The sequence below is a fragment of the Mastigoproctus giganteus genome, chromosome 12 (assembly GCF_048544385.1).
Source record: "Mastigoproctus giganteus isolate SK-2022 chromosome 12, ASM4854438v1, whole genome shotgun sequence".
Taxonomy (NCBI): Eukaryota; Metazoa; Arthropoda; class Arachnida; order Uropygi; family Thelyphonidae; genus Mastigoproctus; species Mastigoproctus giganteus.
The window spans coordinates 122496079-122508988 of NC_143586.1; the positions used below are offsets into that span (position 1 = coordinate 122496079).

Here is a 12910-nt window from a genome sequence, read left to right on the forward strand (position 1 = left end):
TGTGTGTGAATAAAATACTTCTCCTTCACTCTCGTAACGATGGAGAAGTTCTGTATACAGATGAATTTCCAAGCTTCTTTGTGCTCATGTGTCAGAATTTTCAGGACCCAAAACCTTTGAGCCTAGTTCCTTTATGATGATCATCACAGAAGGTGATGATCATCACCTATACCTACTGCATCGTACAATTCGCGTATTGTGATTTGGTGGCCCTCTTTGATCAGCACGTCGATCCGGCTCTTGTCTATTGTCACTAACTTTATTGGCCGGTTGCTTCAGGTCTTGTCAACAATGTCACTTTCTTCTGTCTTACCCAATGTCTAACTCTGCTCACATCTACAGTATTGTCACTATAAACATTTTTGAGACACGTATGGATTTCAATAGGCATCACTTCTTCCTTGGTGAGAAATTCAATCACCACTCTGTTTGATATGTATATCTGTAACATCCATAATTTTGAACAATCCATGTGCTGCACTCACGAGACCAATCAGAGCATCACCCAGTGACATGTGAAATGATCCACAACACCGCATTTGAAAGCAAAAAAATTAGGAGGCATTACTTCCATACCAGTCCTTGTATAAGTTAAATAGTGAAAGGTGTTCTTCAATTGTGAAATAGTATTAAAAAATCAACTATGTATTATATCAAAAATAAAGGAATAAACTGGAGTAAACATTTGTTCTGCTGCAGTTTCTAACAATAAAGTTGTACATGAAAGTAAGTGACATGATCATTAGATTTATAGTAGGTTAAGCTGTTAAAGTATTTAATGCACGCAGTAAAATTCATATCAGACATGCACAAGTCATTCAATAAACAAATTATTTTTTAATGAATACAGCAGAAGCTCATTAATACAAAGTTCAAGGAACTTAAATTTTCATGTATAGTAATAACAAGGTTTGTAGTAACGAGGTCTGCTACTACAAGTGTCAAAAATTTACTTTTACTTTTTTTTGTACATATCTAATAATAATAATAAATAACAAAAATATTTAAATAAATAAAATAAAATAATGAAATAATAACAAAAATCTTGATTAGCAATAATAAGGATTTCCTTTTTATTCATAAGAATACTATGAATTTTTTCTTAAGTGCAGCACAGACATCTGCTGCAGTTAAGAAACAAATGCAACAGTTGTTTCTCTATCAGTGTTACTGCAGGCCACATTCCATTCTTTCATTTTAGAAGGAAGGGAATAAATCAGATTGGTCCACTTAATATTGGTGGATCGACTGTTGATGATCTTCCTCAGATCGCTGATAATCTGAATGAGTATTTTGCATCTATATTCACACATGAGGAGTTTTTAAAGGAGGAAAAAGGCAGGAAGTTTATAAAACTGTAACAGAGTGCTTAATGATTTTGTAGTAATTGAGAGCATAGTGGAGGAGAAATTGTTTAAGTTAAACATAAGAAAGGCACCTGGGGTGGATGGGAGCTATCCAGTTTTATTGAAGGAGGCAGCAAAAGAAGTAAGCAAACCCTTAGCCATAATTATGAGAGCATCCTTGGACTCGGGAAAAGACCCCACGGACTGGAGATGTACAAATGTATCCCCAATCACAAAGGGGGATCTAAGGGTGACACGAGTAATTACAGACCAGTTAGTTTAACTTCCATTCCAGGGTAAATAATGGAGTTAAAGATGAATTGCAGGATCATCTAGACAAGACTGCAATGCATCTTTAACCAGATACATAATCACAAAGGAACTGGTTGCAAAAAATAATTTTGATATCATATACTTGGATTTCAGGAAAGCTTTCGACACTGTTGCTCATGGAAGACTACTGCACAAATTGGAGCAGTATGGTATTAATGGTAAGTTGATACAATGGATAAAAGGATGGTTCAGTGGGAGAAGACAGAGAGTGGTAATCAATGGATGCTGCTCTTCATGGACTAACGTTATTAGTGGAGTCCCCCCGAGTTCGGTGTTGGGCCCTGTTGTTTAGTATATTTATCAATAATATTACTGTATATTTATCAATGATATAACTGGACAGCTCCCATCCATCCCAGATGCCTTTCTTATGTTTAAATTAAACAATTTCTCCTCCACTTTGCTCTCAATTATAACAAAATCATTATGCACCCTGTTACAGTTTGATAAATTTCCAGCCTTAACGTCCAAATTTGCAGATGATACAAAGGTTGGCAGGGTTGTTAATGACAGTAATGGCAGCGTGCTACTGCAATGGGATCTAGAAAATGTGGGCAGATGAGCTGAGAAGTGACAACTGAGAAGTGACATTGACAAATGCAAAGTACTGCATATGGGTAGAAATAACCCCAGAGAAATGTACCAACTGGTACTACACTTAGGGTCATAGAAAATGAAAAAAAGATCTGGGAGTAATTGTGCAGTCAGATATGAAGTTTTCTGAGCAATGAAGATAGGCTGCCAGAGCAGGTCATGGGGTATTGTTAATGATATACAGGAATTTTGCTATTAAGGAAAAGGAGGTGATTATCCCTTTGTACAAGGCAATGGTTAGGCCACAGTTTGAGTACTGCATACAGGTCTGGAGGCCTCATTCTAGGAAGGATGAGGTGATTGCCCTTCTCTGTGCATGCTTGAGCATGCACAGAGAAGGGCAACAAGATTGGTGAGGGGAACAAAATGGTTCTCTTACCAAGAAAGGCTTAAGTTCTGCAAATTGCAGCAACTGGAGACTAGACACCTGCCAGGTAATCTGATTGAGGAGTATAAGACCTTGAATGGGTTGGGCATGCTTAATTCTGTTGGGATACTTCCACTTGCTCAGGTTATGAACCTGAGGGGCATAAATTCAAATTAACGAAAGACAGTTGTAGAACAGACGTGCGGAAATTTGCCTTTAGCCAGAGGATGGTTAATTGCTGGAACAAACTTCCATCTGTGGTTGTGGAAGTTGATAGTTTAAATAAATTAAAGGAGGAACTGGACTAACTTTTGGCAGGAGTGGATGTGTAAAATTGGTTACTACTACATTCTCTATTATGTGCAGTGCATTTTGGGAATCTTTTTTTTTTTTTAGAAGGCAGCGTGAGTATTTCTACAGTTTCATTTTCAGTGGTAAACTTCACGCTGCTTCAAAATCCCCTCTTTCTCAACGTTGTTATTACACTTCTTTGCTAGATCATGTTTTATTATACAGTCAAACTTGGTTATAATGAGCACGAAAATAACGAGATCACCTCTGTAATGAGCAAAAAGCCATAATGATTGTAATTTACACATATTCCCATACAGTCACTCACTGTTATGAGTGTACTCATGGATATACCAAACAAATTTTGGTAACTATGTAAATATTCTTAATTGCTCAAGTAGTCGAAAAAATCCAATTCTTGGAACATCTGTGGTTGTGGAAGTTGATAGTTTAAATAAATTAAAGGAGGAACTGGACTAACTTTTGGCGGGAGTGGATGTGTAAAATTGGTTACTACTACATTCTCTATTATGTGCAGTGCATTTTGGGAATCTTTTTTTTTTTTTAGAAGGCAGCGTGAGTATTTCTACAGTTTCATTTTCAGTGGTAAACTTCACGCTGCTTCAAAATCCCCTCTTTCTCAACGTTGTTATTACACTTCTTTGCTAGATCATGTTTTATTATACAGTCAAACTTGGTTATAACGAGCACGAAAATAACGAGATCACCTCTGTAATGAGCAAAAAGCCATAATGATTGTAATTTACACATATTCCCATACAGTCACTCACTGTTATGAGTGTACTCATGGATATACCAAACAAATTTTGGTAACTATGTAAATATTCTTAATTGTTCAAGTAGTCGAAAAAATCCAATTCTTGGAACAGATGAAAATGAAAAGGGCGAATTAGCTTCATAGTAAAAGAGGCATGTGATGCAAGAAAGAATCAGCCAAAAAAAAAAAAAAAAATTCACAAAACCATTACCTCTAAAAGTTTGTCCGATTCCTCCTTGAATTCATTTAAGCTATCAACTTCCACAATGACGGATGGAAGTTTGTTCCAGCAATTAATCACACGCTGGCTAAGGCAAATTTTCACATATCTATTCTACAAGTCTTTCCTCAATTTGAATTTATGCCCCCTTAAACTCTATTTACAGATTGTCTTGTATTCGCTGAACCATAAATTTATTTTGGGACTTCTAAGAATTTTGGAAACGGGACTTCTAAGGTTCATAATCTGAGCAAGTGGAAGAATCTCATCAGAATTCAGCATGCTCAACCCATTCAAGGCCTTATACACCTCAGTCAGATCACCACACAGCTGCCTAGTTTCCAAACCTGCAATTTGCAAAAGTTAAGCCTCTCTTGGTAAGAGAATCCCTTCATTCCCCTCACCAATCTTGTTGCCCTTCTCTGCACACGTTCAAGTAAATCTACATCCTAAAATGAGGCCTCCAGACCTGTATGCAGTACTCAAGAGTTGGCCTAACCATTGCCTTATACAAAGAGATAATCACCTCCTTTTCCCTGCTAGCAAAATTCCTGTGACCCCATGACCTGCTCTTGCAGCTCCTGCATTGCTCAGAAAACTTCATATGTGACTGCACAATTATTCCCAGGTCTTTTTCGCAAGTCTTATGACCTTGTCCTTCCGGGGATGGGGTTTATACAACAGTGCATTGACGTTCCGCTTGTCTCATTACCCTATTTACAGATTGTCTTGTATTCGCTGAATGATAAATTTATTTTGGGAACGGGCCTTCTAAGAACTTAGTATGCCTTTCGGGACTTCTAAGAACTTTGCATACAGATCACTATCATTTTAAGGGTTATTTGTGAGAAAAAGATAAAGCTTTTTGGCTGCATGGTTAGGATTGTTTGGTATTTTAGTAGGTAAATGAACAATCTGTGCAAGGTCATTAGTAATTGTAAAAGCCTTAGCATCTCGCTAAGCTAAGTCAGTGTGACTAGAAAACGGAAGCCAGCTGTAGTTATGAACATTAAAATCACAAAGGAAAATTACCTCACTGTTAAGAAAGTTGGACTGGAGAAAGTCGTTTCAAAAAGAGGAAGTCAAAGAGTTCCAAGTGATTAGTGGATTTGGGAGAACAATAGAGGCAACAGATAAATTTCATAGATTGTGGTAGAGAGATTTTAAGCCAGAGAATATCAAAAAAAGGAGATTTCAAAAATACTAAGTCTCCGATAGAGATTATATCAGAACACACAAGTACCGCCTTTGAAGCAAAAAGAGTGAATAATTTGGCCAACTGAGACGAGCAGTGGTTAAATCAACTGAACTGGGATTCTGTCAGAAAAAGTACATGGGGTTTGGCAGACTGTATTTGGAAATGGAAATCACTGAGATTATAACCGAGACCAAGAATATTTATGAAATGAATGAGAAAGTTTCTGGGAGGTTTGGATCTTTTCAAAGATAAGTTTGTTCTATTAGTTTGGCAATTCATGGTGTATTCAGAAGTAAGAAAATGTGGCGAGGACATGCTGTATGAAGTAATGAATTTTTTGGATATGGCATACACATGGCAAAAAATATACCCAGCTGATCTCCAGAAACTTCTCCAGTGGAGCAAAGATAACAGAGTTAATTTCAATTCTTCTAAAACCAAGTCCTGTCTTATATCTCGCAAAAAGGATTCTTCTGCTCCTATGCTTATCTTCGATGACACTCTGATTTCTAGGCAAGATCATTTATCTCTATTGGGAATTACTCTGAATCCTAATCTCTCTTGACATAAGCACATTACAAATATTACTTTTTATTAATGTTACCTTTCACTTGTGGAAATAATAGCAGCAACCACATAGCGTTGTTGAACAATACCGATAACTGATCTTTGACATAAACAGCTAAAATCACGGAGTTAAGCACTGAATTATCCATTCTAGTTTCATTTATCCTTTTTTTTACCCAACAATGAATTTACTATACACATTTGTTTTGCTCCCCCCCCCCCCCATAATTTTCTATTTTGAAAATTGCTGCTTTCCACAACATAATTTATTATTATTTTTTTTTTAAACATTGTTTGGAATGGTATTTCTTTTGTCATTATTTGCAAGAGAAGATGATGTATTACTGTCCTTGTATAGCTATCTGTTTGACACAGGTGTACACTCCTATCAAGAAGTGACCACCACATACAACCATTACATTCATTTCTTATTTGCTTCAAATAAAATGGTTTACGTTTGTTTCAGAAGTACACCAACAGACTAAACCGAGGATGGGGGAAACTTTCCCACTGAGAAAAAAGAAGCTGATTAGACAAGATTTAAATTTAGACACTGTAAAATGTAAACAGTAATACCAGTCCAATTTAATAATCAAATTCAAAAGTTTCAAACCAATATGACAAAAAAGGTCCAGATGACAAATCGCCTAAAACTAAAAATAAGTGAGACATCTTGGTGCATTTTAATTGAAACACTCTTTATATATTCACTTACTTTACTACATTATTCGCTTCAATCTTAAATTATAATTAAAAAACTAACATATCCAGTAAAATAAAGGACACTTATTTGCTAAACTAAACTAATACAAATTATGGATTTATCTATCAAAAGAAAAAACAAGAAACCTTCTCACAGTAAGAATTAATACTTACACTGACGGTCATTATTCAGCTGTAAAATTGGTCGACGGCCAGTTTTATCTCTTCTTTTAACCATATCTGAAAAAGAAACCCAATTTATATCCATATACGGTGAAGCACATTTAGGATGAATAGTGCAAACTGTTTTCTCCATTCAAGAGATCATAAATGTAAACTACTTAAGCATCACATGAGAGTCTGTTTGGTAAATCCAGTGGGGGTTGGGGGTTGCCAGAATTTGTTTGCCATTGACTTTTAACCGTAAAATTTTACTGTAAAACTGTTAACTGTAAAATTTTTCAGTTTTTTTTTTTTTTTTTTTTTGCTAGAGCATCAACTAGGCTAAAAAGAGCATCAGCCTAGTAGTGCTCTTTTCTGATGGTGCTGTATAAAAATTTCTTCAGACTGCCAAACTTGAATACTCTATTACCAACCTCAAGATTATCCAAAAAAGTAATTTAAGTAATTTACAGTAGTAATTTAAGTAATTTACAGTAGTAATTTAAATATGATACAAATTAGTTTGTTAAAATATAAAATTTCAAAATGTTCCTATAAAATAATTACAGTAATACAAAAAATCAGAACTAACATTTTCAAAATGTAAACATAACTTCACACTGACTTGAACCACATTTTCTGAACAGTTTCTAATTTTCATTCAGTATGATAATGATATGTTACTCTCTACAATTACTCACAGAACCAATAATGTAATTCTCTCACAAAATAAAAGGAAGCAAGGTTAAGAAACACATCGGTACAAGTAATTTTTTTAAAATTGATAACTGACACCAATATGTTTCTCATTGGCTCGTATTTTTTTTTATGTATGGGCTCTGTGGAACAAGCATGTGTGTGCATGGATGCATGCGTGTGTATGCGCGTGCACACACACACACACTTTCAATGATGGGCTCTGCAGAGTACATATATATTAAGGTCATTCCAGACATTATTTTTTTACACAAATTGTCTAATAATCTTCAAACAGGTAGTGCCATATCTTATCTGTTTCCAGGAAATTGTAGACACAATTTACAAAGATGGCGATAAGAAACTAGCTCTGAAAATGGGAATAAAGACTCATCTGTTAATGTCAGCTGCCCAATTTGAGCATACAAAAGATGAAGTTCAATAAATGTTCAGGAACTCTAATTAAGCGGGCTCATGTGATACTCATGTATCCTCTGAATCAGTAGATGCAGAAGATATTACCTATATCAAATAAATAAATTACAAATTTATTTTTTCATGATTTCAATTTTCTGTTGCAATTTTTTTAAAAAATTCTAATTTGATTTTTGACATTAATTTCACTCTAATGTTGGACAATCACGTCAAAGTAAGAATAAATTAATTATACAATTTTAGCATTAGTAGAGGCATATGATGCAAGAAAGCAAGCTTATTCAGCATCAGGCAAAAAAAAAAAAAAAAAAAAAAAAACACACCACTCCCATTTCACTCCTCCGTTCGCTCGAAATACCTGTCCAGTTGAGCCTTAAATTTGTTTAGGCTATCAACTTCAACAACAAGTGATGGAAGTCGGTTCCACCAACCAACCACCCGCTGGCCAAAGGCAAATTTCCGCACATCTATCCGGCATCCGTCCTTCCTCAATTTGAATTTATGCCCTCTGAGCTGATTATTCTGAACAAGATGAAGAATCCCATTGGCATTGAGCATGCTCAAACCATTCAAAGCCTTATACACCTCTATCAGATCACCTTGCCGGTACCTAGTCTCCAGACTCTGTAATTTGCAAAACTTAAGCCTTTCTTCGTAAGAGCAACACTTTGTTCCATTCACTAATCTTGCTGCCCTTCTCTGTACCCGTTCCAGCAGCTCTACATCCTTCTTGAAATGAGGCCTCCAGACCTGTATACAGTACTCAAGATGTGGCCTAACCATTGCCTTATACAAGGGAATAATCACCTCCTTATCCCTGCTAGAAAAATTCCTGTATATCATTGACAAGACACCATGAGCTACTCTTGCAGCTCGTCTGCACTGCTCAGAGAACTTCATATCTGCCTGCACAATTACTCCCAGGTCCTTTTCATTCTCCACCACTGTCAGTGTAGTACCGCAGAGTTGATACGTTGCTCTGGGGTTACTGTTTCCCATATGTAGTACTTTACATTTGTCAATGTTAAACTTCATTTGCCACCTCTCAGCCCATCTGTTCAACCTTTCCAGATCCTGTTGCAGCAGCATAGCGTCAGTGGTGTCCTTAACAACCCTGCCAACCTTTGTATCATCTGCAAACTTGGACATTAAACTTGATATCCCATCATCAATATCATTCATAAACACCGAAGACAACAACGGACCCAACACTGAACCCTGAGGAACTCCACTAATAACATTAGTCCACGTTGAGCAGTGTCCATTGATTACCACTCTCTGTCTTCTGCCACTCAACCATCCCCTTATCCATAGCAGCAATTTGTCTCCGATGCCACACTGCTCCAATTTGTGCAGCAGTCTTCCATGTGCAACAGTATCAAAAGCCTTTCTAAGATCCAAATATATAATATCAAAGTTATTCCCTGCATCCAGTTCTTTTGTGACTACATCATAGTATCCAATCAAATTGGTCAGGCAAGACCTGCCCTTAACAAAACCATGCTGCGTCTGAGCTATAACTGAATTCTTGTCTAGATGATCCTGCAGTGCTTCTTTAACCAGTGCTTCCATTAATTTACCTGGAACAGAAGTTAAACTAACAGGTCTATAATTACTTGTGTCAGCCTTTGATCCTCCTTTGTGAATTGGGGTTACATTTGCACATCTCCAGTCTATGGGTACCTCCTCTGGGTCCAAAGAAGCTCTCATAATTATGGCTAGGGGTTTGCTTACTTCCTTTGCTGCCTCCTTTAATATAACTGGATAGATCCCATCCACCCCAGGTGCCTTTTTTATGTTTATCCTCAACAATCTCTCCTCCACTTTCCTCTCAGTTATTACAAAATCATCCAGCTCACTGCCAATGTTTACTTTACCTACATCATTCTCCTTCCTGAATAACTCCTCATGCGTGAATATAGATGCAAAATACTCGTTTAGATTGTTAGCCACCTGAGAAGGATCCTCAACTGTTGAACCATCAGTATCCAGTGGACCAATCTGATTCATCCCTTTCCTTCTTGAGTTTAAATAGGTAAAGAACTCTTTTCTGTTTTTCTTTGCATCCTTTGCCAAGGATTTTTCATAGTCTGCCTTTGCCTGCCTAATCTCCTTTGTGACTTGGTTACAGACAAACTTATATCTATCATAGGCTTCCATGTCACCCATTAATTTGTATGTATCCCATGCATTTTTCTTCTCTGCCACATGTCTCATTAGTTCATCTGACAACCATTTAGGCCTAAATCTTGAACAATATTTCTTAGTTGGTATGTAAAGCCTGGTAGCCTCCAAGATTAGTTCCTTGAATGCTTCCCATTTTGAGTTTGCTGTTGGTAACATCATCAGTTGGTCCCACTGTATAGAATTTAAATACTGTCTCAGACCATCATAGTCGCCTTTACGAAAACAAAAACCCTTCCCTTTACCTCTGATGATAGTTACCTCCTTGAGTAAATTCCACTTCAACACACTGTGATCACTGCCACCTAGTGGTTCATTTATCTGCAGATTCTTAATGCATGAAGAATCACTACTGATAATCAGATCAAGAGTATTGCTCCCTCTTGTTGCCTCACGAACATGCTGATGTAGAAAACAATCATCCAATAAATCCACAAAAGCCTTGCTAGTGTGCGAGTGACCAACCCACAAATTCCAGTCAATATCTGGGAAATTAAAATCCCCCATTATAAGACTCTCTGATTTACTGGCCCACTCTATTTCCCTGTACAATATCTTATTATACTCATCAGAGTCATTAGGCCTATAGCACACTCCTACTCTCAATTTTGATTTCCCTATGCTTATGTCACACCAAACTGACTCGACACTGCCCTGTCCATCGATGTCGACTGGCTTCACTTCCTTGGACTTTATGTGTTTCTTAACTAATGGCATAACCCCTCCTCCCCTCCTGTCCTGTCTATCCTTTCTATACACATTGTATTCCCCAAATTCCAGTTCCGCATTCCTTATATCTGTGTGACACCACATCTCTGATATCCCAACAATATCTGCCTTTGATGTTTTGAGCAATACCTCAAATTCATCAAATTTATTTACCAAACTCCTAGCATTGGTGTACACGCAGGTATACATGCACCTGTTTCTATTCTTGGCTACCCTAACACAACCCATGTGTTTACTTGTACCGCAATGACTCCCAGCAGTCTCTGAAATATCCTGCATCTTATTTTTCAGGCTTCTGCTCATTTCAATAGAAGCAGTGCAAGAATCACTTCCACCTCTGCCAGTGGCTACTGTTAATCTATTAGTCCTTGTATCCCCCCCCAACTAGCAGTTTTCCTACCCACCTAACTCTGCCTCGACAGCATCAGCAAAAATTCTTGCGCCCTTTCTATTTAAGTGTATCCCATCCCTGTAGAAGCAATCTCTCCTGTTAACAAGTACAGTCCAGGCTGAAAAAAATTCTACCCTTCAGTAGTGAATTTTAATAATGCTGGGGGCTACAGGTAGGGAATTGCTGTGGATTAAATGATAAAATTAGATGAAATAATTTGATATCATTTGAATGATATAATATGATGTATAAAATGTTAATCATTTTACAAAACATAAAATTCAAGAAACTCTCTGCACAGAGCACACCACCACAGCAATTCCCTACCTGTAGCCCCCAGCATTATGAAAATTCACTACTGTGGTTTCACACACATTAAGAGAATTCTCCATACAAACCCATGCATGTCTAAGGACTCACTCATGAAAGAGTCATTTTATTATTATTATCATCATTAGCCATATGATGCAAGGAAGCCTGAAGCTTTCACTACAGCAGCCAAAAAAATATTTCTGAGTTACCCTGAGAGAGAGAGAGAGAGAGAGAGAGAGAGAGAGAGAGAGAGAGAGACAACAAGAGTCAGAAATAGAGGGGAACAGAAATATAAAACAAAAGGAAGACAAGAATGATGATATCCAACTCAGGATCCTGGGTATGCTAAGCCCACAGATGTTAGCCCAACGATACATAGCAGCTTAACATATGTCAGTTACCATTGCTAATTATGAAATATCATGATATTTTGTATTTTTACAGTATTTGTATGCGGTATATATTTCACAATACAATTCAATAACAGTTCAATTTCATAATACAATTTATTTGTATGTCCTCAAAGTTCTAACTCAAATTATTTTGGCAATTCATATTAATGAGCTTAAAAACTTTGTATTTATCGGCTAATTGGTTATTTTTAAATAAAACAGATTTATATCCAGTTAATTTTTAAATTACTTCACATGTTCTAGAATAATGAAATTTTTCATGTAGGTAACTTTTCAATATTTGCTGAAGGAAAATTCTAAAACTGAAATGTTTTTAAGTAGCATCAAAAATTTAGTTTTAACTCAGTATCGGTTGCAGCACAAATCCCGGAAAACACTGTGCAGCACCAGATAGGTGCTCAACTTTTTTTTTTAATTCTGAAAAACATTTTTTTTTTTTTTTTTTTTAATTATGCTTGCAGTATACAAATGGTTAAGCCTTTGCTAATGGGGTGCATTAATTATTATATGTAATTTTTGTTTCGATACAAAACATTTGTAATCTTAAAACATGTTTTTTTTAAAATCATTTTCAATGAAACAAAACTTATTAATTCTACTCAAATTAAAAAAACCTAAATCATGCAATTAAAAAACAAACATGAATACCCAAACCTATAAATCTAATTTAGTGGTTAGTTAAATTCGAATCAGGTTCTCGAACTACGCATAAATGTATACTATATACAATACATATAATTATATACACAACTATGCAAGATGAACTGAGAAACTGCATTTTGGAAGCTGCTGAAACCATTAGGAACGTTTATTTATTTGTATTTTCAGCCCCCACCAAGCTGTAGCAACTCCACTGTGCATTTTGCAAATATACTGAACTAATAAAGGCCAATCAATGAAGATTGGTGTTTCAGTATCATAGTGTAATGTTGAGCTATGTTTCATTGAGTGAATGGCCACTTAACCCAGATGGCAATAGAAGCTGCCAACTGGTTGTTATCATCTAGCACATGAAGCTGGGACAGGGATATACTTAGCTAGAGCTCATGATATATATGTGCTGATCGTGCTCATTCCCAACGAGGGAAAGATAAGACATGCCAGGGAATTACAGACATCTAACAAACCAATGGTCACTTTGAACAGCTGCTTTATGCATTTAAATATTTAGACAAAGATTCTTTTTAGAGGC

At 36.4% G+C, this 12910-nt stretch overlaps 1 protein-coding gene across 1 annotated transcript in view; it reads right to left on the reverse strand.

The window, feature by feature from the left end:
• The window catches only part of LOC150077384 (uncharacterized), a 389065-nt gene that overhangs the window by 350770 nt on the left and 25385 nt on the right, over window positions 1–12910 (reverse strand). The window contains exon 2 of the mRNA XM_090385883.1: window positions 6571–6636. Coding sequence (XP_090242009.1) covers window positions 6571–6634 — 64 coding nt within the window. The 5' untranslated portion in view covers window positions 6635–6636. The remainder of the gene's footprint in view (window positions 1–6570; window positions 6637–12910) is intronic.